This window comes from Gymnoscopelus microlampas, assembly GCF_963454915.1.
Source record: "Gymnoscopelus microlampas genome assembly, chromosome: 19".
Taxonomy (NCBI): Eukaryota; Metazoa; Chordata; class Actinopteri; order Myctophiformes; family Myctophidae; genus Gymnoscopelus; species Gymnoscopelus microlampas.
This window is the reverse complement of record NC_139956.1, coordinates 3,255,288-3,282,137: the sequence shown is the minus strand read 5'-3', so window position 1 is coordinate 3,282,137 and position 26,850 is coordinate 3,255,288. Positions and strand designations below refer to the sequence as shown.

Below are 26,850 nucleotides of genomic sequence, written 5' to 3'. Positions count from 1 at the left end.
GTTCCATTTGTACACTCTCAGAGTTACAGACACATAAGAATCAATTTGGTTTCTATTAATTTGGCTGGGGACCCCCTGGAACCCCCTCAAGGACCACTGGTGGTCCCGGGACCACTGCCTTAAACCCATGACTGAAAACGAGGCCTAAATGAGCCCAACACACAGGATAAAACTTTGAGTACCTATTTATAATGTCATATTCTAGTACAAGAATACAACGTGCCATGTTCATGTGGAAATACTTTGGAAGTGGGTTTTGGTGAGAAGTTCTGATCCTTTTAGCTATAGCTTCAAGCTCATCGAATTTGTGATACATCTAGCTACTAAAAAAAAAACTCTGGCTAACTTGTACCGTTGTTTTGGGAGTCCAGCCTGAATGCAAGATCTTTAAGCCCTGCAGAGTTCTAAGCACTTTAGTTAAGCACTTAAACCCTATATAGTTGACCGGAGTTCCTCAGGGCTCTATACTAATGTCTCCTCCGTTTCCTGTTATTGTGGGGAAAGCAAGTTCACAACTTGAGCTTGTCGATCGGCTATTTTTAGCGAAAGTCTATCCCCACAATAAGGATGCTGGGGTTAAACCGCCCCCCCATACAGTCCTGAGTACTTGGTACGCTCTTTTTTCTCTCTACACCAAATCTCTTCACCAAAAGTGTTTTTTTCTTCTTCTTTTTTTCTTTTTCCACCAGAATAGGGATGACCTCAACCTAGCTAGGTTCAAGTGGTTAATAAGTCTATAAACTGAAGCTGAATCTCACCAACTGCATATTGTAAAAGTATATCCGTAAAAGTTTGGCCTCTTGAACAAAATCTGATGGGGGAAAGAAATTACATTTTCAAAAAATTTAAAAGAAAGAAAAAAGCTGTTTGCAACTACAAAAAGGCAGCTGTACAGATCTCCACTGCCAAACTTAAATTAAATAAATCACCACAAAAATAGTTAAAAAAAATGTTTGTCTTTTCTTTCGTTCTTTTCAAACCGTCATTAAAGCACAGTTTAAAATCGTATTAAAATGTCCAAAAGGATTTGGGCGATGCTCTGTTGCTTTGGATGGTTTTTAGGGACGGGTCATAATCACACACATTATTTTTCAACTGAAAAAAAGAAAGAAAGATAAACGTGGTAAGACTGTATATTAAGGTTCAGGTCTACAATGCATTATAATCGCATTTATAATGCATTATAATGCACTTATACTATAAGGCATTAGAACACTCGTAATACATGTTTATATTCCTGTATGAAAACTTATAACATTTGTGACGTATGGTCAATTTTTAAAAACACCTTCTAAATCAACAATTTTCTGAAAAAAAAAAGACATTTTTATAAACAAATACAAATAAAATAAAAAGTAATGTTGCTATAGAAACATCTAAAATGACAGATGCTGTACCGGATTGAAAAGGTAAAAAGACATACAGTATAGACACAACATTTAATACTTCATAAAGCTTGTTATATAAGTTGTTATGCACGATTATAAACGAGTGCTAATGCCTTATAAGTAAGCACATTATAATACATTATAAATGCACTTTACTGCATAATGCATCATAGACACGAACCTCAATACACAGTTTTACCGAAAATGCTTGTTCCACAAAGTATAAATAGGCCAACATTTATCACCCCCCCCCTCTCTCTCTCTCCCCCCCCTCTCTCTCTCTCTAGCACTTGTGGTCAGTAGTATAATTCAAGTAGATGTAATACACAGGAACATCACGTACAAAGACACATACACACAATACATAATTAATCTATCGTTGTACCCCGTTCCAAATGGAAACATACTGTAGTATACAGAACACATACACACATATACACCGTCTATTATCGTACCCCGCTCCAAATAGAAAGAAAATCATGTCAAAATAAAAGTCAACGTTTAAAGGTAGGGTAAGTGATGCCTTGTTTGTTTTGTTTGTTAAATAAGTGTTAAATAGCTCTATATTGTGATAGCAATCATTGCCATATAGAGCAGGGGTTTTCAATGTTTTTAAGCCCAAGGACGCCCTAGGGCCCCCCCAAGAGAGATGAAGCAGGGACCCCCACTCTGTATACAATTGTATTTTCATAGATTTCATAGACCAACACCAAACCCCCTTCCCGAAAATAGCCGATCTACAAGCTCACAACGCCTCGCGGCGCGAGGCGTTGTGAGCTTGTAGATCTGCTATTTTTGGCTTAAGTTCTAATAATAATATGGGTTCAAGTGGTTAATGTAAAAATAAACTATCCAATCACACAAATATTAGGTGGCCCCCCTGTAGTAACTCTGCGGACCCCCTAGGGGTCCCGGACCCCCTGTTGAAGACCCCTGCTATAGAGAGTGTTGGTTCAGTAACAGTGTAAAATAGCTCTATATTGTAATAGTAATCAGTAACCATTGCTATAGAGATTGTTTGTTCAGTAACAGGGGTCTCGCTGTCTCTCCAGCTCTTCAGTAAACAGAAAATGCATTTTCAGGTCAGGATACCAATTTGGTCCAATCAGGGAGGAGAGAGAACTCGCACAGGATGCATTGGAGGATTGGAGACACGATTGCAACTGGGACACTATAAAAATGAAGCTGATAAATGGGTACTCTCTCCCCATTGGCTGAAATTGGCGACCCACCTGAAAGTGTATTTTCTGTTTATTAAAGAGTTGTAGAGACAGGGATAACCCTGTTACTGAACAAACACTCTATAGCAATGATTACTATCACAACATGGCGCTTTAACTTTTTTTTAACAAAAACACCTTTTTTTTTAACCAAAAACATCACTTACACTGCCTTTTTACAGGCAGCTAATGAGAAAATACAGTAATGGGTTAAGTTAAGTAAAGACAAAGTAACTGACAAAGAGGGTAGACTGTTAAATATAAAGTACCGTTTTAGTTCGTGTCACAATAATTATTTTTTGAGTGGTGCCAACCACTCCTATATCTGACTTTGTCTGTGTGTCCGTCCGTATGTATGTACGTCCAATAAACAAACATTGATGACAACATCAATACGGGGCTCATCAAAGGCACCACTCTCTTCACACAGGGTGTGATTTTTTTCTTTTCTTTTTGGTGCAACATTCAAGGTCAGTGTGAACTCTGGGATTATTCTCAGATTAAATTAGATTAAATCCTAAATCCTGCGCGAACCACAAAACACAGCTACAACAATGGTACCCCCTGCTGTTCATCCATTGTCATTACAGATGGAACTTTTTAAGGGGGCGTGTCCACGTAAAGCGTAATTATCCTGCCAGAGGGCCAGGATTATGTTTTCACCCCTGTGCGCACCAGTCCGTCCGTCTGTCTGTCTGTCTGTGAACAGCTAATCTCTCAAGACAGATACGGAGCTGTTTTTAGTAGGAATAAACACAGAAACTCCCGGGAGGAAGTGGACTAAGAAAGGGGAGGAGTCAAACCGAGTTCCTGTTTTACACAAAAAAGGCCCCCCAGCGGCAAAAATAAAGGGGAAAAAAAACATGTTTTCCTTTATATCCCAGATTGATGAACAGCTAATCTCTGGCACCGTTTGGATTTATTGACGTGAAACTTTGCACGCGGCAGCCCTCAAATTGGCCCGTTACAGCGCCACCATGAGGCCAACGTTTGGAAAACTACGTCTACTTTTTGCTACCACTCCTGCCGATATTGTCTAAACCTGACGCAATGTGGTAAATAACATGGTCAGATTTGTTTTCGTATTATCTTCCAAATGGCTTGGTTGTGGGGACTGGCCGTTTTTTTTTTTGCACAAAATGCTACAAAACAAGAATACATGTCTCTCACCCAAAAAAAAACTACCTATTTTATGAATTCATGGAGATGTTTTTTTAGTTTTTGTCGCATTCCTGAGCCAATGATTCAATTAGCTGATGTCGACTGCGGTAGGAGACTCAATCGAGTCTCCTACTGGCTATTCACAAATAGCAGATCTACAAGCTCATAGCGCGGCACCGAGTGCCGCGCTATGAGCTTGTAGATCTGCTATTTTTGAAAAATCTTGAGATTTTTTTGGGGGGATTTTTTTTCCAAAAACTGGACTCAATCGAGTCTCCTATCGCAGCCGACACCGGGGGTAATCGATAGAAGATAAGTGTGCCGTCATTAAAATAGCGTTCCGCCTGTAAAAAGAAAAATCACCATTACACCCCCCTGCTCATGACCAAGAATTTACTTTTTCTCCCAAATGTAAAAAAAAACAAAACATTTTGGTAAAATTCTGGGTGGCTGCCGCGTAACGTGACGCCAGTGTTTGGATACACGAGGTTTTCACTCTCACATTTACATTCCAGTGAGATGCACGATGAATCATTTAAAAAAATGTTTAAAATAAAAACAAGACATTAAAATGCTTTAAAAACAGAAAAAAAGACAGTTTGTGATAATAAAAGAAACAACAAAAAAACAAAACAACATAATTAATCAAAGTAAATACCCCAAATGATTACTTTCCCATTTTTTTTCTTCTTATCATTATACACCCCACTAAATATATATTCTATAGTTTTTTTTACACCGATTAATTTACACCGAACGGCGCCTCGCCCTCCGATAGGACGGGGGCGTTTGACGAGCAGGAGGAGTCGGCCAACGAGGCCACGCTATTGTCCAGGCTCCGGTTCCAACCGGAACCGCTCCGGGTGGGCGTGCAGGGGGGGAAAGTGGGCGTGGAGCAGTTGGAGGAGGGCGGGCCCCCCGAGCCCCGGCTGGGGGTGGGGCTGCTGTGGCTGCTGCCGCCGCTGTGATTGGACGAGGGCGAGAAGAGGGCGTCGCTGCGGAGGCCCTTGCTGCTCAGCTCCGCCTGCAGGTGCTGGCAGATCTCCTGGGGCAGCCGCTGGAGCTCCGCCTCCAGCTCCCTGTCCAGACGGGACTGAACCTGAAACACACAGAGGGATGTTTTTACCCATATCTGATATACCCATAATGTCCAACTCATACCGATATATGCGTGTATCTCTCTCAGGTGTGTGTGCCTCCTCTCTCTCTCCAGAGTGTGTGTGAGAGTGTTTGTGTGTGAGTGTGAGTGTGAGTGTGAGTGTGTGTGTGTGTGTGTGTGTGTGTGTGTGTGTGTGTGTGTGTGTGTGTGTGTGTGTGTGTGTGTGTGTGTGTGTGTGTGCGCGCGTGCGTGTGTGTGTGTGTGCTCACCAGTGGATGCTCCTCGTCTATGTGTGTCAGAATCTCTCTCTGTCTCAGTACCAGTTTGTCCTGTCTCCTGATCTGAGCCTCCTCCAACTGAGAGGGAGAGAGAGGAGAGAGAGAGAGAGGAGAGAGAAAGAGAGAGAGAGAGAGAGAGAGAGAGAGAGAGAGGAGAGAGGAGAGAGAGAGAGAGAGAGAGAGAGAGAGAGAGAGAGAGAGAGAGAGAGAGAGAGAGAGAGAGGAGGAGGAGGGAGGGAGGGCGGGATAGAGAAGGAAGAGGAGTGAAAAAGGGGGAGATGTGTAATAACCACGGTTAATTCCTGACATAATGCAGATTATAGAAAATAAAGTAAGCAAGTGTCTGTTTTTTTTACCCCTCTACTCTGTACATATAGTGTTTTATATTGTGATGATATTAAATGTTTTGGTGCTATTTTATATGTTGATGAATTGAATACCTAGAACCCCAATGGAAACAAGACCGCAAGGACTTTCTTGGTGTTATCATTTTAGACAAAGTGTTTGACTGTTACTCTGTTTTTACATTTATGTCTAATACAATATTCAATCAATCAATCAATGTATTCTTGTAGCTTAATTAGTCACTGACATGTTTATTGCCTTATTGTGTCAAAGATCTTTTAATGTATACAGTATTGAAACAGGTCTAGTTACCTGGGTCATTCTTGTTCCCATTTTTATGAAGGGTAATGACCTTCATAAAATAATGACCTTTTTCCCCCCAATGTCTCTGTCATGTGAATGAGTTAACACACACTACTAGATTGGCATGAAGTGTTTTTTGCTTGTCTATCCCAAATAACACAGGGAACGACTGGCTCTGTGTGTGTGTGTGTGTGTGTGTGTGTGTGTGTGTGTGTGTGTGTGTGTGTGTGTGCGTTGTAACTACCATCGTCAATGTAGTAGGTGCAGTGGCTGCATTTGCAACTTATGTGGACAATGTAGCGTGCATACAAGAAGGCACTTCTCACCACCACTGGTGGAATCTACCAACAGCCCACGCTACCTGACGTCCAGGTGGAACTTCCAGGCCCATGAGAACAACAACAGAGAGCACTTTAACACCAAGCAGCAGTGCACGACTAAGAACTTTGTTTCCTCTGGTGATCCAGCCTAGGACATACCCACAGACTGGTTGTTGGAGGGTTTCAACAACTTGGGATGCCCAAAGACGAGACAGAAAGGCTGCCACAAGTATTGTGCTGCCTCTGCTGCCATGTATGGCAGCGCCGCCGCTACTTGTGCCCATGGAGTGCTGAGTGACATGTGTGTTGTATCATGAGGACATATATCCATGAGTTTGTGAATGTAACCTCTAGCTGCACCTAAAATATTTGTGTCCCTGTATGCTTTCCCTGTGTGTGGACATAAATAAATTGTTTAACTGTGTGTGTGTGTGTGTGTGTGTGTGTGTGTGTGTGTGTGTGTGTGTGTGTGTGTGTGTGTGTGTGTGTGTGTGTGTGTGTGTGTGTGTGTGTATGTACGTGTGCGTGTGCGCTCACCCTGCGGATTAACGCGACCGAGTCTGAAATGTGTTTCCTGTTAATTTCATTCAGCTCCCTAGAATATGAGAGAGAGAAAGAGAGAGAGACACACACACGCACACAGACAGACGGACAGATGGACAGACAAGATAAAACAAGATTGATAAACACAAATAGAAGACAGATGGTACAGTATAAGATAACATTGACAAACTTGAGCATCTTGATATTAAGCTTCATGATCCTGTATGGATATTTGTAAACATTGTATCCATTACACAACCCTAGAAGACAAATTAGACAAAATAGTTGTGAGCTTGTAGATCAGCTATTTTCAAATAGCCTAGGTCATTTATACCTGCAAAGTAACTAGTAACTAAAGTTTTCAAATAATTGTAGTGGAGTAAAAGTACAATATTTGCCTGTGAGATGTAGTGGAGTAGAAGTAAAATTATTGCAAATACAAAATTGTACTTAAGTACATTACTTTCCATCACTGGGTACAATAAATACATCTCTCTCTCTCTCTCTCTCTCTCTCTCTCTCACAGCTCACGTTTCAGCCTTGTCTTTGTCTCGGGTCTTGGCTTCGCTGATGCTGTTCAGCCTTTTCCTGTCCAGGATCTTCTGCAACTCTTTCTTCTCTCTGGACACACACACACACACACACACACACACACACACACACACACACACACACACACACACACACACACACACACACACACACACACACACACACACACATACACACACACACACACACACACACAGAATAACGCTGTAACATTTTGATCATTTTGAACTGAATAACATGATCACATCGATTAAGATAAAACATATTGATGGAAAAATAAACACTCCCTGATTACTCCAGCATTTAATAGGTGATTCCTTCATTTCAGTTAATAAGTATCCAGTGGGAATTCGTCAGTGACCGTAGTGCCAATTAAATCAAAAAGGTTTTCAACTGATTTAAAAAGACCCTTGGGATGTGCAATAATACCAAAACCCCAATTCATTCATTTTACCATGAATATGTCCATGCTCACTGGAGCTAAATGCTAAGCTGGTTCTTACTACAAGAGATACTACCACACACCTAGACACTTATACAGGTTCTTATTCAAAGTAGCTGTGATGGGGTTTGAACCTGTGACTTACTTTTCACAGGTTTCTTTGAGTTTCTTCAGCTGGCCTGCTTGACATTCATGGGCTGTCTCCTTCAGCTTCTGAAAGGCCTGGAAACCACACACACACAATTTGAAAAAAAGAAAAAAGAAATATATATATAATAATCTAAGCCTAGCTTCCTGCTTACGATAAAAGGAAATAAAATAAATACATTTAAAGTTATAAAAAAATATATACAATTTCGTGAACAGAAATAACGAACAGATGACTTTCGGGAGGTGTAGTTCAAGACTCTAAATAGCATTTAGAGATTGTGGAATAGTTCTCAGGGTCTAAGTGTGGTTGTGCGTGCGTGCCTCTCAGGTGTGTGTCATGTCTGTCTCTCTCCTGTGTGTGTGTGTGTGTGTGTGTGTGTGTGTGTACCTCTCTCAGGTGTGTGTGTCTCCTCTCTCTCTCCAGAGTGTGTTGCTCTTGGCGTAGCTGCAGCAGCTCTTTCATCTGCCACTCTCTGAGCTGAACCGTCTGTTTCTGCAGGTCCTGTTCCAGAGCCGCTAACTGCCTCTGGACGGGCTCCTGAGACTCACTGAGCACACACACACACAGACACACACACACACACACACGCACACGCACGCGCACACACACACACACACACACACACACACACACACACACACACACACACACACACACACACCCATTAATAATATATTTATGTCTACATAAGAGATACAATACAAGGACACACATATTTTTCTACAGCAGAAAAAGTACAGTCATCAAATCCTGGACATAATACCCAGACACCCCTCCAGGGTACGAGTAACAGCGTCTTTGCTTGGAGGCTAACAATGACAGTAGAGATCACATGAGAGTCGGAGGTACACAGGCCACTTCAAACTGATTTGGAGCCTTCATTTAGATTTTTTTTTTTTTATTATTATTTTTATCCCTCGATGTTGTAACCCTTTTTTCACCCGGTGCCACTTTTCTAAGTGATCCTGGGCACTACACTCCCCTCACCAGCCTAGGGAGGCCAGGGCCGAGCTCATGCCTTCAATGCATGAGAGCCAACTGACCTTCTTGTCACCTGACAGGGGGGAGTTTTCCTGGTTGGACGTAGTGCGTGGAAGGAACACATTATTCCAACCAGTTCCTTTCCCCTCCATCAGGCTGACCAGGGGGAGGCAGTATAGAGACCAGGATTACTACATGCTTTTGTGAGGGTATTAAGTTAACTACCCTGGGAGACACGGGGAGAACATGCAAACTCCACACAGAGTAGGCCCTTTCGCCAACCCCACCAAGGGTATGGGCGCTGATGACGCGGAGGAGAGGACACGCCCCCAGCGCCCACAGCGTCCCCGGCGGGAATCAAACCCAGGACCTTCTTGCTGTGAGGCGACAGCGCTACCGACTGCGCCACCGTGCTCCTCTTCATTAACAACATTAACATCTGGTGCATTAGCAGAGAGATGTGCAAACATAGCAGCCGTGTGTGTGTGTGTGTGTGTGTGTGTGTGTGTGTGTGTGTGTGTGTGTGTGTGTCGTACTTCTTCTTGAGGCTGCGTTTCAGGTGCTTCTCCATCTGACTGCGTCTCCTCTGGGTGTCAGACTGCAGCTGATTACACCTGCTCTTCTGCTCCTTACTGCGTGTCCACACCTACACACACACACACACACACACACACACACACACACACACACACACACACACACACACACACACACACACACACACACACACACACACACACACACACACACACACACACACAGGTTACACCTGTACACAGTGGATGAGGAGGTAGGGAGGTTACTATGATCCACACCTGGACACAGTGGAAGAGGGAAGTGTTCACGCTTAAAGGACTTAAAGGTTTCATGACATACAATTACATTTTCTTTCAATTTTTCGTTTTTTTTTGTTTTGTTTTCTGACCTCAATTACACCCAGAAAAACAGATCTTTGAACATTCAGTGGATTTTCCATGGGGTTTTCTGAATAATTAGGCTCCGAAAAGTGCTGTGATTGGCCCGTGGACTATGACGTCACAGTCCATCAATCCCGCCCCCTCCCCAACCCTCTCCTTTGGGGGGGCGGAGCAGAGGCGATGATTGACAGGCAAAATCCCTCAACAGCGACACCCGCAGGCAAATGAAAAGCCCTCAGAACACAGAGAGAGAAACAAACCTGGCATGGCTCACTGGAGTGGATTTTTCAGTTAAAACCTTAATACACGTTAAAATACACGTGAAGGACCATGATAAAGACTTTCATGTTTTGTAAACCAGCATGTCATGAAACCTTTAAGGCTTACTGCAGGGCTGAAGACAGTGGATAGTGGATTTTAAATGTGTGCATTAGATTTGTAGAAAGGCAATTCCATTTTTTTAAATTTGAAGTTCTATTTCATCCCTGCTGACCACCAGAGGCGGGGCTAAAAGCACTGAATATTCCCTTTGCACCGAATCTGGCGGTCTTTCGGGGATTCATAGAACCGTAGTTACATACGTAACTATCGATTTATACTGTAATCAGTGGAAAACAAAGTCTTTTGCACACCGGCTGGGCTCAGAGACGGCTGCGTAGGCAGGGATCACACGTAGAGAATGAAATAAAATGACACCGCACACCGTCTATTCATATTGTAATCGGCAAAATAGTTCAGTGTTTTTAATGGCACCTGTGTTTTTGCTGAAAGATGAAAACTGAACCGGTTGTTGATGAGGGTCTGAGGCCCCAAACGTCACTTTATTTTCACTGTGTCACTTTTTTGCACTTTTGTAAAGTAAAGGACTATTTTTTGCATCTAAAGCCTCAGTTTTCATCTGTCAGTGTGCCAGTGTTTTTGTTGTTTATGCACACCTGTAGACACACACACACACACTGATTACACCTGCCCTTCTGCTCCTTACTGCGTGTCCACACCTGTACGCACGCACACACGCACACACACACACACACAGTCACACACACACACACACGCACGCGCACACACGCACACACACGCGCACACGTGCACACACGTACACACACATTACTGCAATGGTGATTTTGATCTCATCGTCATCCTATCGTAAATAGCTGAACAATAGTCCGATTTACGAGCTTGTAGATCTGCTATTTTCAGGTGCATAACTAAGTAGAAATCAGGTGCTTGTGCATGCATGCGTGTGTGTGTGTGTGTGTGTGTGTGTGTGTGTGTGTGTGTGTGTGTGTGTGTGTGTGTGTGTGTGTGTAAATATACCTTCTTCAGGTGTTTCTTGTGAAGCTCTTTGAGTTCCTTGCATTGTTTTTTCAGCAGTTTAAGGTAGTTCTTCTGCTGCTTTATCTCCTCTATAGACTGAGCCTGGATGTCTGAGAGAGAGACATAGAGAGAAAGAGAGAGAGAGAGAGAGAGAGAGAGATTTTTTTTATTTCCTACACTTTGTTTTTCAATAAAAAAAAGTTTTAAAAAAAAATAGAAATTCAAATTTCTTCAAATGAATTTCATAAATAATGAAAAAAATACATCAAAGAAATTCCCTACATTACGTATATATTAAAAAAAACGTGTTAAGAAAATAAAGAAGTAGTGATAATAGCAGATCTACAAGCTCACACCGCGTCGCAATGCCTTATGAGCTTGTAGATCGGCTATTGTCATCAGTTTGGGTCCCGGGGAGAAATAAATTGTCTCTTTTCGGTCTGGCAGAGAGAGCTCAAACACACAGATGTGTATATATATGTATACAGGTACTGTATATACAGTATGCAGAATATACAGTATATACACACAATAGCTATTATGTATGTAGGATGATGATTATGGGTTTACAGTGTGTAGATATAAATGGAAAATAAACACGAAACAGAGTGAAAAAATGATTTTTACCTCCAAGGACAGTAGCTATGAGGTCCTCCTTCTGACCTGCTGATATGCGCACACGCACACACACACACGCACACGCACACACACACACACACACACACACACACACACACACACACACACACACACACACACACACACACACACACACACACACACACACGACAGAGACAGACATAATGTGTGAAATGGAATAAGCAACAACAACATTTTTTTACATTAATGTAAATGTGTTGAACATATATATACAGTACATATATTCAACCACGGTCTGGAGACTGTGTCTGTCCACACTGCTATATGGCTCACAAGCCTGGACCCCATACCAAGCCTGGACCCCATACCAAGCCTGGACCCCATACCAAGCCTGGACCCCATACCAAGCCTGGACCCCATACCAAACCTGGACCCCATACCAAGCCTGGACCCCATACCAAGCCTGGACCCCATACCAAGCCTGGACCCCATACCAAGCCTGGACCCCACACCAAGCCTGGACCCCATACCAAGCCTGGACCCCATACCAAGCCTGGACCCCATACCAAGCCTGGACCCCGTACCAAGCCTGGACCCCGTACCAAGCTAGGACCCCGTACCAAGCCTGGACCCCGTACCAAGCTAGGACCCCGTACCAAGCCTGGACCCCATACCAAGCCTGGACCCCGTACCAAGCCTGGACCCTGTACCAAGCTAGGACCCCGTACCAAAGGCACGTCAGAATCCTGGAGAGATTCCACATCCACTGCCTACAACGGATCCTGGGTCTGACCTGGGAGGACAGGGTCCCATATGTGGACATCTATGACCGGACCGATACACCCAGCATTCAAGTGTTCCTTGCACAAAGACATCTGCGCTGGGTGGGGCATTTAATCCGCATGCCCCACGCAGAGGCTTCCCCGACAGATCCTCTACGGCCAACTCCAGGAAGGCTGTAGGTCTCCCGGGGGACAGCGGAAACGCTACAAGGACCACATAAAAACCCTCCTGAAGCGTCTGTGCTATCTAACCCTCTGCACTAGAAGACCTGGCTGCTGAACGCTCCATCAGTCACGAGGGCATCGCACACGCCTTGATGGCGTCATAATGATTTTACACTTGGTTGCATGCTGAAAATAGCAGATCTACAAGCTCACAACGCGTTGCAGCGCGACGCGTTGTGAGCTTGTAGATCTGCTATTTTCAGAGCGCAACACCCGAGCGCAACCAAACATAAAATGACTTGTCTTTTAGTTCAACTGGATCTCTTCTCCACTAGTCCCTCACTAACATTTTAGTCTAGTTTTTATTGGTTGACAAAATTGTCAATATATTTAGTAGGGGTGTGCCGATACACTAATTGTACCAAACGATACGATACGATATTTGGCTCACAACTTCGATACGATTTCGATACGCACTTGTTTTATCATGAAAATATATGGGGGAGGAAAAAAGTAAATGCAAACAAATAATTCTGTTTTTGCATTATTCAGACATGCAAACTTGTAGCTTTTCAGCTACAATAGCCGTTTTCAATCCAAATACTGTACGGGCAATACTGTGACACCTGACCCGAAAAAAACCCAACATGTTGTCACCCTTTTCACCTTGGGGCTGTTTGCATGCCTGATTATTATTATTGAAAACATTTTTTTTTTTTTTTTAATATATCTATATTTTTTCAAAACGATATTTTTTTTTCTCAAAACGATATTCTTTTTTTCCAAAACGATACATATCGTCACGAAAACGTATCGCGATATATACACCCCTAATATTTAGTGTTATTTAGCACTTATACACTGAAACAATAGTCTTAGTTTCAGTCGCCATAGCTTAGTATAACCGCAATCCCCCTCAATAACCCTTTCTTGTGTGTGTGTGTGTGTGTGTGTGTGTGTGTGTGTGTGTGTGTGTGTGTGTGTGTGCGTGCGTGCGTGCTCACCAGGTGTGGGTGACCCTATGATGTCATGGACCTCCTCCTGTGAGGCGGGGGGTGTGTTGGGGAGGGGAGACGGGAGCCCCACCCCCAGGATGTCATCACTGTCCTCTGTCTCTCCTTCTATTGGCTGGCTGGCGACATGCTGAAAAGACACACACACACACACACACACACACACAATACCTGTAAAATATATGTGTGTGCGTCTCACCCAAGCCCCACGGGACCGCGAGGGTCTTCGGGACTCGAACCCGCAACCACTGTCAGGCTACTTTGGGAGCCTATATAGGTGCCCGGACCGCTACGCCAGCTGTCCGGGCCGGGTCGAGCGTTTTTTTTTGAAGCGTGAATAAACTAGTGGACAAATGTGGTGTTGCAGGCTCAGTGCATAAAAGATCTATAAAAGCCCATTGGTTTTCAAAGAGGGGTCCGAGGACCCCCTAGGCTAGGGGTTCTTGGGGGAGGGGGATACCAGGGGGTCCCCACCATTACCCATATTGCATACAAGCTGAGTTTGTAGATCTGGTATTTTTAGAAAAAACCTTGAAAATGTGTGCAAATCTTTGAATTTTTTTTTTTTTTTTGCAAACATTTTTAACACAACTGTTTGCTTCTGGGGGGTCCCTGGCACAACATATTTTTAGGTGGGGGTCCGCGGCCACATACAGTATATATCAATTTGGGGGTCCTTGGCTCTTTTCTCACCTCTATGTTGTCCTCCATGAGAGAAGCCAGCTGGATGTGTCTCTGGTCCAACAGACTGATGTGTTTCAGAGGGTTGGTCAACCACTCTGCATACTCTGACTCACACACACACACACACACACACACACACACACACACACACACACACACACACACACACACACACACACACTTTTTTAAAGCAGTATAGAAATGTTCAGAATATTTCCAGCTCGTCAGAAACACAGTCAAAATGATTCACTGCGTGACCTGTAACATAGATCAGACATGGCAACATGCCACCGCCAAAGCCACGCCCTCTTCATGCTCTTTATTGTAAGCCAATAGCTGTTAGACATAAATTAGCTCGTATGACTTGACAGTGCTGATGTACTGCAGAGGGTGGTTATGGGTAGTGTAGTTTTCTTTACTTTGGTGTTCATTGGGGATGTACTGCAGAGGGTGGTTGTGGGTAGTGTAGTTTTCTTACCTTGGTGCTCATTAGGGATGTAGTCCTGTGCTTCGGTATAGACCAGTAGTGAAGGCAGAGTGAGGGGTTGGTTCATTTCATTCTTCAGGTTGATGTAGTGATAACCTGAGACACATTACACCATCAGTAGAGATACGGTACTTAATGATCTACTTTATTATAGAATATACATATATATTATGCAATAATGCATAGACATTTAGCTGTAGAAAAAACACGTGTATGGTATACTGTACAAGTAAAAGTTCGAAATTGTGTGTGTGTGTGTGTGTGTGTGTGTGTGTGTGTGTGTGTGTGTGTACTAACCAGGTCTGATGGCAGATACAGGTAGGATGCGGTGGCCGATAAACTTGCCGTTTTCCTCAAGCACCGCTATCCTCAGAGAGGCCAGAGTGGGGAGGATCACCTGCAGAGACACAGCAGAAAGAGGAAACTAAATAAATATATATATATATATACATTCTGTATAAACTATACTACACATCACTAGGGCTGTGAATCTTCTGTGATCTCACGATTCGATTCAGATTCTTGGGGTCATTTCGATTCCGATTTTTTCAAAACAAACGATTCTCGATCACACTGATAAGAACCAGTATGTGTGCACAGGCCGGCACCAAATGAACCCTACCGCTCATAAGATGCAATGTTAAAGTGGTCACTGCACTCACGTGTAAAAAGGCATCCCATCAAACTTTCAGATGCTGTTTTTCTCCCAGTGTGGAGGAAGAATGTTTAGGATTTTCACTGTGATCTCTCGCTCTTGAAAGATATATTTCTTGGTTTCTGTTGTGTGTAAATAATAATAGCAATTCAAAGCAGTTGTCCCCCAAACCCCGCCTCCAGTGGCGTCAAGCCCAATTTATGCTCCATCCCGCGAAGGTGTCGCGCGCAGAGAACGCGCCGAGAATAGCAGACCTCCAAGCTCACAACGGTCTCATCCGCGACGCGGTTGTGAGCTTGTATTGTCAGCTGTTCTCTGCGAAGTGCAGATGTCTCGCTAAGGCGCACCTCACTAGCCAACACACAAGAGGACGTTGAATGAACTGAAACCAGCGCTCCACAAAACAACAGGTTTGGGGATCTGAAACACCTCACCTGTGCGTCCAGTCTCAATGTTTGTAAACTAATAATTGGTCTATACCATGCATCCCTAGACAGGACAATACCTTATTGAAGACAAACATGTCGTCGTCCCAGACAGGGTCCAGTGAGTTCCCGTTGGACGTGCGGGTCCTGTACTTCCTCTTGGTGTCGGCAGGAAGTCCAAATATGTCCACTTCCACGTACACGCCCACCCTCTTATCGCTCAGGAACTGACCCGAGATGACCTGTGGGGAAGATCAGAGCTTGATTAGAGTGTGTGTGTGTGTGTGTGTGTGTGTGTGTGATCACGCGTGTGTGTGTGTGTGTGTGTGTGTGTGTGTGTGTGTGTGTGTGTGTGTGTGTGTGTGTGTGTGTGTGTGTGTGCATCAGAGTTAGGCAGAGATCGAGTCACAGGAACACGGCTGGTATTTTTGGCGAATGAGTTTCTTTTGAAACTGTTGGTAGAACTGTCCTCACACTAATCTTGGATAACTTGTATATTTTAAGCTTGTATCTACAGTCGAACTGTTTCAGTTCACTACATAATACTGACTGATATTTACACTGTGTATAGACTTGGATGCCAACTTATCTTTCCTTCTGATGCATGAATATATTATACATTATGTTTCACCGTTCACACACGTAGGACCTTGTGACACATAAAGTGTTAAAACCTTGAACCTCACCTTGATCTTGACGGTGTTGGCCACTATCCCGTCCACGATGTTCTCAGTGAAGGGGTCAAAGTGTTTGTCCATGCGTCTCATGAACTCTGGCTTCAGCAGGTACCCACTGCGCCCGTTGTACTCAAACACACCCATGTTCAACTGCATGGCCAGGTCTGTGGGGGAGGGGGGGGGGAGAGAGATGGAGAGAGGGATGGAGAAAGGGAGAGGGTAGAGAGAGAGATGTGTAGAAAGAGATGGAGAGAGATGGACCGAGAAAGAGAGAAGATTATTCATCAGCTATATTGTCACACGGTCCTAAGAGTCCTAAATGACATCCGTCTAATTACCGATACAGGCTGTCCTGCAGCCCTGGTGCTCCTTGATCTGTCAGCTGCTTTCGACACAGTGGATCATCGGATCCTGCTGTCCAGATTGGAGCACCACGTTGGCATTTCTGGCACTGCTTTAATTTGGTTCAGGTCTTATCTCACCGACCGCAGTTTTAAAGTTAGACTAGGCGATTTTAACTCCAGCGTGGCCCCTCAAACCTGCGGCGCCCCTCAGGGCTCCATCCTTGGTCCCATCCTCTTTCTGCTCTATATGCTCCCATTAGGCTCACTCATTAAACAACACAATCTATCATTTCATTTCTACGCTGATGACATCCAGCTTTACTTACCGCTAAACACGACCAGCACCGACCCTGCTCAGCCACTGTTGAAATGCCTCTCTGAAATCAAATCCTGGATGAACACAAACTTTCTCACCCTGAACGAAAGCAAGACCGAAGTCATCATTTTCAATAACAACCCTAGCTTACCCATCACCCCACTCGGCCCCCTCAGCGTTAACATCCGTTCTTCAGTCAAGAGTCTCGGTGTCATCTTTGATAACAACCTCAAATTTGACAAACACATTAGTTCTGTGGTCAAGGCTAGCTTTTTTCAGCTTAGGCTCTTAGCCAGGGCAAAGGCCTATCTACCCCGTATCGACCTTGAAAGAGTCATCCACGCTTTTATCTCAACTAGATTAGATTATTGTAATTCTCTCTATGCAGGCATTGACCAGTCAGCCATCAGACGCCTTCAGCTTGTCCAGAACGCCGCCGCTCGCCTCCTCACCAGCACCAATAGGCGGGACCATATCACCCCAGTCCTCGCCTCCCTTCACTGGCTCCCTGTCCGCTTTAGAATTGATTTTAAGATTTTAGTGTTTGCTTTTAAAGCCCAATATGACCTGTCCCCTCCTTATTTAGCTACATTGATTTCTCCGCACGTCCCAACAAGAGCCCTTAGATCGGCCAATCTCTCTCTCCTGATTGTGCCCGACACACATTTCAGGACTAGAGGAGATCGTGCGTTTTCCGCGGCCGGTCCCAACCTCTGGAATGCCCTGCCGTTCCATGTTCGTTCTGCCCGCTCTCTGACGACTTTTAAATCCCTATTAAAGACTCATTTTTACTCTATTGCTTTCAATTCAATTTAACTTGTAGCCTACGACGTAGATGATGTTCCCATGTACTGTTTATTGTATTTTACATGTTGCTCTTTTATATATTGTAGTAATGTAATGTCTATGTTATTTGCTCTGTAATGTGAAGCACTTTGGTTCGACCTTGGAAGATGTAAATGTGCTATACAAATAAAGTTTGATTTGATTTGATTTGATTAAAGCAGAGGGTGAAACTATAATTTTTCGAGTGTGCTCCATTATTTATAGTTTAGGTAAGAAGAGAGAGAGAGAGGTAAGGTAGAGCAGGAGATACGAAGAAAATAAAATAAGAAAATATACGTTTCGTAAATTATGATCCCATTAATTTTAAAATTAACTCATTTTCTTTATAAACGTAAAATCTAAACAAAAAACAAAAATTAAAATCTAAAATTATTTTTTATTTTTGGGGTTTTTCCGTTGTTCCGTTCGTCACAAAGAACCAGGAGATAACATTTTCCGAAAAGTTGCTGCTCCATTCACTTCAATGTTAAAAAATAAACAGACAAAAAAATAACATTTTTTCTAAGTACTAGCTTAGAAAAGACTGGCAGAGGCTACAGACTGTTCTAGAGAAACTCTGGCAGTTTAAGAGTTAATGATAAAGTAGGGTATGTTTCTAGGGTTTCTACTGATTGTACCGAGTGAAGACCCGCCAGGGCGCTAATTTCTGTTAGCATTTCGGAACCGGACATAGAACGATGGCGGATTTGAAATCACTGAAAAACAGGCTTCAAAACGGGTCTGTAGAAACCAAAGCACTTTGTCCATTCTTTTTTACGGTCTAAGCTCTATGTGACTTAACTTACCGAGTGTCTGGAAGTTTAGCGCCACCATCTGGCAGCCTACGTTCCAGAAGAGCTGAGGCATGTAGTTGGAGCTGTCCACTCTGGTTCCCTTTGGATAGATCCTACTGAGCTGCTTCTTATTGTATCTGTGAGGGGCCAGGAGTTAAGGAGGCAACATGGGACACACACACACACACACACACACACACACACACGCATGTGTGCGTGTATTAACATACTCTTGCATACAGATTGGACAAAATAATATTTTATTCACACCAAAAGTCACATGATACAGCTTTAATAAACACCTAGACTAGTGATAAGAGAGAGAGAGAAGTTAGGTGCAAGATGACATCATTATGTGAAGGATACTCTACAAATTCAATAGGGTTGCTCTTCAGTGTGTCCATGCCCTTGGTCTCCACGAACGACGACATTTCAAAGTATTTGTTCCTTTCTGAGAGACACAGAGACACAGAAACACAGAAACACATGTCCATTAATAGGATTTAGAAGACTTGTAATCTGTAATCTGTTGGATTTGTAGAATCCCCAGAAGCAAAGATTTGAGTAAAAAATGTTCATATACATAGATTTACACACATTTTCACGACAACACTCGCAGATCTACAAGATTGTCGCAATCTGCTATTAAAAAAATAATAATAATCCCCAGGACCCACACTTACAAACATACATCTGGAATTAACCACTTGAGTCCTATTGAATAGTGGAAACAGCTCACAACTAAACTAAACTGGCAAACCTCAGCTTTAAAAACTAAAACTGAAAACAAAGATTCAAAACAAATTAAAAACTAATGAAAAATGCAAAACTACAATAACCTTTACGCGTTGGCCCGGATCGCTGGCCTAGAAGGTGGGGCACTTAGGCTCTAATGTAGCCTGACAGCGCATCGCGGGTTCGAGTCTCGTTACCGACGATTTTGCTGCATGTCTCTCTCCCTGTTTCCTGTCCATCTCTACTTTACACTATAAATAATAAAGGCACTTTTTCTGTTTGTTTCTGAAATTCTACTATACTTGTGGGGGCATAATGGTCCTCGCAAGTACGCACACACACACACACACACACACACACACACACACACACACACACACACACACACACACACACACACACACACACACACACACACACACACACACACACACACACACACACACACACACACACTTACTGGTAGCCACTTCGAAGGTCTTGAACTTGACAGGTTCTATGTAGTTGACCAGAGTGGACATTTCCTCTGTAGCATTGCACTCACTGCTGGCCGTACCCTGAGAGACAAGCACAGGTCAGTGTGTGTGTGTGTGTGTGTGTGTGTGTGTGTGTGTGTGTGTGTGTGTGTGTGTGTGTGTGTGCGCGCGCGCGCGTGCGTGTGTGTGTGTGTTTTGAACTATGGAGATAAAAGGTTTCTGAAGCGGTTAGATACCTCGTCTGAGTTGGGTTTCTTCAGCTCAGGTAAGGGCTCGTCCTCCTCGTCTTCCTCGCTCTCCCCCTCTCCACCTGATTGGTCGAAACAGACACACACACAGTCGTTATACACAAAAAACCTGTCTTGTCTGTCTGTCTGTGTCAGTCTGTCAGTGGTGGATACAATACAAAAGTGTTGGCATCAAAATATACTTAAAGTACCAAACATAAAAGTAAATGGTAAATGGTGCATTTATATAGCGCTTCTATCCGAAGCGCTTTACATTGATTGTGCCATTAACCCATTCACACACACATTCATACACCGATGGCGGAGGAAACCATGCAAGGCACCAACCTGCTCATCGGGAGCAATTAGGGGTTCAGCGTCTTGCTCAAGGACACTTCGACAGTAACTCTGGGGGAGCGCCCCAGCCTGGGATCGAACTGGGAACCTTGCGGTATTGCAGTTCACTCTACCCGGCCACTCTACCCCTGAGCCACTGCCACCCCCAAGTACCAAGTAAAAGTACTCATTAACACATTGATTGCCTAGATCGAATATATGCGTTCTTTCATTTTTGGGGGAAAATTCCACAAGGGGGCGACCTAACACAGCTTTGGAATGATCGATCGTCTCTCAGAGAAGAAAAATGTGGCTGTGACATCATTCCAAAAAACGTCACTTCCACCCGCCCCAATGAGGGGGTTTTCAGAAAAACAGCTTTAACTCAGTTTCTTTTTTTTCCATTGAAAACCATCCGTTTTCAGCGGACCAAAGCTCCAAAATGGCGGATCGCGAAACTTGTCGTTCCCATGGATACACAGATCCTTCCGCGTAATCACAGGAACCTTTTTTTTGTGTTTTTTTTTAACACAATGTCGGTTCCACGGCGTTTCAAATATCATCGGATTTAGGTAATTATACGCCGGCACGAGGATAGAAAACTATGTTTAATATCTTGGCAATCAATCAATGTATTAAGCAGAATGGACTGTGGTCCACTGTGTCTGTACATCCTGTACGGAGAACCTACCGATGGACTTGCGAGGGTCCGAGTCCTTCACCATCCTCTCAGCCAGCTTCTCTTCTCCATTAGACAGGATCTGACCTCCTTCACCGTCCAGCAGAGGACAATCTGAACCGCAAAAAAACACACCATTATTAATCACATTAGAAACACACACACACACACACACACATAAAAGTGTGTTTGTGTACGTATAGCAAAATCCCAAGTGTTAAAAACTCTTTATTACGCGGCTTGTTTGAATGCTTTGGTCAATCACTGAATTCAGAGGTGTGTCATGTTATTTCTGAATAATCACAGCTGAGCTCAATAACAGGCTTTGACTTTTCCAGGGGCCAGTTTTTAAATCGCAGCCACCTGTAAGTGCTCTTTTAGAGCGCTTTTGAAGGAGAGTAGGGATTTACACTCCTTTATGACTGTTGGTAGGGCGTTCCACATTTTGGTTAACAGTAGAACGAATGTAACCCCTTGTTTGAGCCAAATCTGGGTTGGACGTGATTTGTGGAGCTCCCTCTGGTGTTGTGACCACTGATTATGGACGTCATTGACATTTGTGAAGTGGTTTAACAGGTACATGGGTGTCTTTGTGGTGTAGTGTATCTTGTAGACCAGGTTGTAGTAGTCTAACAGGTACATGGGTATCTTAACATTGTGGTGTATCTTGTAGACCAGGCCCATTGCAAGTTGCTGTACTCTGTCCTCTACCCCTGAGCCATCCCACCCCCAGACATCTTAAGTTAAGTCATAAGACCTCGTACTTAAAATAGGACTCTCTGTCTTCATTCCTACCGTTGGTAGGTGAGGACAGCTCTTCCAGATCTCTGGAAGGTCTCCTTCGTATGCTGCCTCCGCTAGAGGGTCTGTGGTGGTGATGTTTCTTCTTGTTCTTGATCAGGATCTTCCCCAGCAGCTCCTGAGGAGAGGGCAGGGCCTGGGCCGGGACCAGCTGACAAGGAGAGAGAGAGAGAGAGAGAGAGAGAGAGAGAGATGGGGTGACTAATCGATAGGAAAAAAAAACATTTTGGGGGTGAACTGTCCCTTTAAGTGTCTTGCTCAAGGACACTTCCAACGCCGGGAATTGAACCTGGGACCCTATGCTTAGTTCCCAGACGGGCTCTCTACCCATTCAGCTATGGCCGCCACCACGTACATTACATTAGTAAGGGCTGTTCTGGGATCAGAAAAACTAAATAAATAAGGCAGACACAACATCAAAGCAAAGCAAAGCAGTCAGATTAACATCTGAGCTGTAATCAATTAAACAGAGGAGGAACGTTCATGGCGTTCTGAATGAATCACACGTTGTGTTCTAACCATGAACAACATCAGGTCACCAGCAGGGTGGTCAGAGCAGCAGTCTGGAAACAAGTACTCAAATGTTTTACTTAAGTAAAAGTGTCAATACTGCAACTTAGAAATACTGTGTATAAGTGTATAAGTAAAAGACCGGAATTCAAAATTGACTTAAAAAGTACGAAAGTATTGGTATCAAAATGTACTTAAAAGTACCAAAAGTAGAAAGTACTCCATATGCAGAATGTCCCGTTTCAAGTTTTCAAATGTATAAAATGTATACAAATCATTTTAAAATAGCAGATCTACAAGTTCACAACGCGTCAGCTTGTAGATCTGCTATTTTATTTTCAAATAGCCAGAGTTTAAATAGGGTTTAATTTATGTTTTGTAATAATAATCCAAATCTACAAAGTAACTAGTAACTAAAGTTTTCAAATAATTGTAGTGGAGTAAAAGCAAAACATTTGACTCTGTGATGTAGTAGAATTACAGTACTTGAGTAAATGTACTTAGTTACTTTCCACCACTATGTGGCCAGACCATCACAAGGTGATATAAGAAACCTGCCAGACATCATGCGTTGGTTAAATGATTCAATCCTTGTGACCAAACAGAGATCAAACAAGATGTGAGTCTGTCTGGAACATCTGAGGAGTCCTCCATCCATGTGGAACATGTTTGAGATAAACATAACTCTATTGATCCCGACCGTGAGGGACACATTCAGTCGCCAAAGACAGCACAGCAGATACAGTTACAGGGCACGAAAAAGTAATTGTAGAGATACCAGCAGGGTAAAAGACATCACACCATGTAATATAGTGTCCTTTAGTGTTTGTGTGTGTGTGTGTGTGTGTGTGTGTGTGTGTGTGTGTGTGTGTGTGTGTGTGTGTGTGTGTGTGTGTGTGTGTGTGTGTGTGTGTGTGTGTGTGTGCGTGTGTGTGTGTGTGTGTGTGTGTGTTAGAGTTCTCAACAGGCCTGAAAAGTAAGGCCCGGTCCTAACTGGGTCCTACTGGGCCGAACAATTACTATACTTTTTAGGCCCGAAAACCCCACAAAACCCCACACATCCAACAAGCTTTGAACTGAGCAGATTGGACCCTCCGTTCAAGAGATAATGGCCAACACATCTTGAAAACGGCCACATTTGCCTCCCCCTGGCCAGCCGGGGCGCCTGATGGAGGGGAAAGGAACTGGTTGGAATAACATGTTCCTTCCTTCCACGCGCTACGTCCTACCAGGGAAACTCTCCCCTGTCAGGTGATAAGAAGGTCAGTTGGCTCTCATGCATTGAAGGAGGCATGAGCTCGGCCCTGGCCTCCCTAGGTTGGCAGAGGGAAGGTAGTGCCCAGGATTACATAGACAATTGGCACTGGGTGTTAAAAATAGGGTTACAAAATCGTGGGATAAAAATTTAAGAGAAAACGGCCACATTCGCCTATTTTTGATTGAGTTTTGGCCATTGTCGCCCCCGTTTTTCTTTAATGACAAGGGCGAGGAGGGTTAGAAGGTTGGTCGGCCGTACCGTTAGGCCGCTAGGGGCAGTTGATTTTTTTTTTTTTTTGAAAAATTAACATAGATTAGAGGCCGGGCCCGAAAACGTCGGGTCGGGTTCGGGCAGAATTTGAGAACTCTACTGTGTGTGTGTGTGTGTGTGTGTGTGTGTGTGTGTGTGTGTGTGTGTGTGTGTGTGTGTGTGTGTGTGTGTGTGTGTGTGTGTGTGTGTGTGTGTGTGTGTGTGTGTGTGTGTGTGTGTGTGTGTGTGTGTGTGTGTGTCATACCGGGTATTTCTCCAGTGGGTCAATAAGCAGAGCGTCTCCAAAGATGGTCCTACAGTATTCTGCCATCTTAGCCTGCTGCTTGGCCCTGAGAGAGAGAGAGAGAGAGAGAGAGAGAGAGAGAGCATTTTAAGTAATATCTTTTGTTTAATGTTCATGTTTTTTGTTCATCTTTATTTGTATCATTTCATCCACTGACACAGAACCACCATTCAAAGACCAGACAGTGTGGAATATCACAGTCAGGATGTCCAAAACTGTTACTTTTCAGTAAATGGAAAATAAATAACCTGATGTGTTCCAATGAATCCAATGTAGTTGATATTCAGTTACAAATTATTGTTAATACTATTCATTGGTTCAATATTTATAAAACACACACACACACACACACACACACACACACACACAGGCTAGTTTCTCTATTTGTGCACAACACCGTCAAAGGAAAAAAGTCTAAAACTTATATGTGGAGATACAACAATATACGGCACAACGCTGTAAGAGAGATGAGGTACACACACACACACACACACACACACACACACACACACACACACACACACACACACACACACACACGCGCGCGTGCATGCGCACGCACAGTACTTACGAGTCGACGTGGTTCTCAAAGGAGAGGATGAGAGGGTAGGGAGAGGTCTTGAACGCACTCTCTGCTATCGCTTCAATCACCTCCTGCACACACACACACACACCATAGGAAGATTAGAGAGAGTGTGTGTGTGTGTGTGTGTGTGTGTGTGTGTGTGTGTGTGTGTGTGTGTGTGTGTGTGTGTGTGTGTGTGTGTGTGTGTGTGTGTGTGTGTGTGTGTGTGTGTGTGTGTGTGTGTGGGGTTTGATGTGAAGAGTGCAGACACTGCAGTTACAAAAACATCCAGTAGATGGCAGAAGGGAGCTTTACAACAACCCCTGCAAAAGGCTGCCAGCATTAAGAGAATTCCAGCAGTGTGATTTAAAAGGTTTAGATCTCAAGTCAGATTGAACGGTGACGCCCCTCGTATGTTTTGTGCTGTTATTGTTTTTGTTTATACTTGATATTGTGGCGTATTAATGGGAAGCTGTTAGGATGTAAAACAAAGTTTTACTTAAAAGTGCTAGTTCATCCCCAAAAAATATTTTTTTCTATGGATTAGTGACATGGATATATATCTTTTTTTGTCTCATTCCTAAGACAATAATTTGATGGCCGGCAGTGGTTCCGGTAGGAGACACAAAGAGTCTCCTTTGTGTCTCCTACCGGAACAACTGCCTACCTTAAAGGGTATCTCTGTGGTCATGGTGTATAAACAGACCTTAATAGTAGGGGGTGCTAAGTGAAAAATCGTTACGCGGCGGATAAAAGCATGAAATTTGATACAGATGTCCCTTGGGTCATCCTAAAACATCCTAGAAGGGGTGCCCAAAAAAATCTTAAACAGGAAGTGAGTTATGGACAAAATCCAAAATGGCCACCTAAACTGTTGACCGTTGACTCAAAAGACACCAAAAGAATCTCCAAAAAGCATAACATTTGGCACACATGTCCCTTGGGTCATCCTATGACATCCTAGAAGGGGTGCCCAAAAAAATCTGAAACAGGAAGTGAGTTATTGACCAAATTGAAAATGGCCGCCTAGTGTTGTCGATTGACTCAAAAGACAACTAAAGAATCTCCAAAAAGCATACAATTTGGCACATATGTCCCTTGGGTCATCCTAACACATCCTAGAAGGAGTGCTCAAAATAATCTGAAACAGGAAGTGAGTTATTGACTAAATTGAAAATGGCCGCCTACAGTGTGAAAGATGATGCAAGATACCTAAAGAATCTCATAAAAGCATGAAATGTGGTACAAATGTCCCTTGGGTGATCTGAACGCATCCTACAAGGGCTGCCCAAAGAGGTTTTAAACAAGAAGTGACCGCCTAAAGCAGTTGACACAAAAGAAAACATAAAGGGACGTCATAAAAGTGTACCATTTGGTACGTACATTGAGTGCTTCTTAATATATCCTAGAAGGGGTTATTTATTTGTTTGTTTGCTTGTTTATTAAACTTTTTAGGAAGAGACCATGTTGAAGAAATTCTAAATTGCTGTTTAAACAGTTGACCACGGCAGTCTGCATATTATGCAGACTCAATACGACAGGTTATGCAGTGCATAACCTGCCGTATTTTGTAGTCTACCTTCTGTTTTCATTTCTACATCATCTTATTTATTTTACTTTCTGCATTATTATTATTTTTTTACTCTTTGAATCTTATTTATTTATCTAACTCTCTGCATATTCTTATTTATTTTACTATGCATCTTATCTTACTCTGCATATTCTTATTTTACTCTCTGCATCTTATTTATTTTGCACTCTACATCTTCTTGCTGGTTTTACACTCTATCTTCTCATGTATTTTCTTCTTGATCATTACTGTTTTTTTGTGATTAGTGTTTAGTACCTACATGTATTCATGTGTGCCATTTCGCAAATACCAGCACATTGGCATAATGCTCTGCAAGGTAACCCAGCATCCCGGCA

At 43.3% G+C, this 26,850-nt stretch overlaps 1 protein-coding gene across 3 annotated transcripts in view; it reads right to left on the bottom strand.

Annotated features, from left to right (window-relative positions):
* Nucleotides 1–26,850, bottom strand: part of plcb3 (phospholipase C, beta 3 (phosphatidylinositol-specific)) — a 99,028-nt gene that overhangs the window by 1,323 nt on the left and 70,855 nt on the right. Inside the window, exons 12-34 of one of the 3 annotated variants that reach the window (XM_084042811.1) lie at nt 24,931–25,013; nt 24,321–24,405; nt 22,033–22,189; nt 21,250–21,351; nt 20,232–20,305; nt 19,980–20,076; nt 19,151–19,235; nt 18,797–18,921; nt 16,515–16,669; nt 15,909–16,070; nt 15,046–15,145; nt 14,740–14,844; nt 14,271–14,365; nt 13,569–13,707; nt 11,645–11,683; nt 11,018–11,127; nt 9,320–9,429; nt 8,190–8,349; nt 7,797–7,873; nt 7,189–7,278; nt 6,652–6,709; nt 5,138–5,224; nt 34–4,868 (exon numbers count right to left, since the gene is read on the bottom strand). In XM_084042811.1, coding sequence (XP_083898937.1) covers nt 4,512–4,868; nt 5,138–5,224; nt 6,652–6,709; nt 7,189–7,278; nt 7,797–7,873; nt 8,190–8,349; nt 9,320–9,429; nt 11,018–11,127; nt 11,645–11,683; nt 13,569–13,707; nt 14,271–14,365; nt 14,740–14,844; nt 15,046–15,145; nt 15,909–16,070; nt 16,515–16,669; nt 18,797–18,921; nt 19,151–19,235; nt 19,980–20,076; nt 20,232–20,305; nt 21,250–21,351; nt 22,033–22,189; nt 24,321–24,405; nt 24,931–25,013 — 2,652 coding nt within the window. In that variant the 3' untranslated portion in view covers nt 34–4,511. The remainder of the gene's footprint in view (nt 1–33; nt 4,869–5,137; nt 5,225–6,651; nt 6,710–7,188; nt 7,279–7,796; nt 7,874–8,189; nt 8,350–9,319; nt 9,430–11,017; nt 11,128–11,644; nt 11,684–13,568; nt 13,708–14,270; nt 14,366–14,739; nt 14,845–15,045; nt 15,146–15,908; nt 16,071–16,514; nt 16,670–18,796; nt 18,922–19,150; nt 19,236–19,979; nt 20,077–20,231; nt 20,306–21,249; nt 21,352–22,032; nt 22,190–24,320; nt 24,406–24,930; nt 25,014–26,850) is intronic. The other 2 variants (XM_084042812.1, XM_084042813.1) reach the window with 2 other exon arrangements.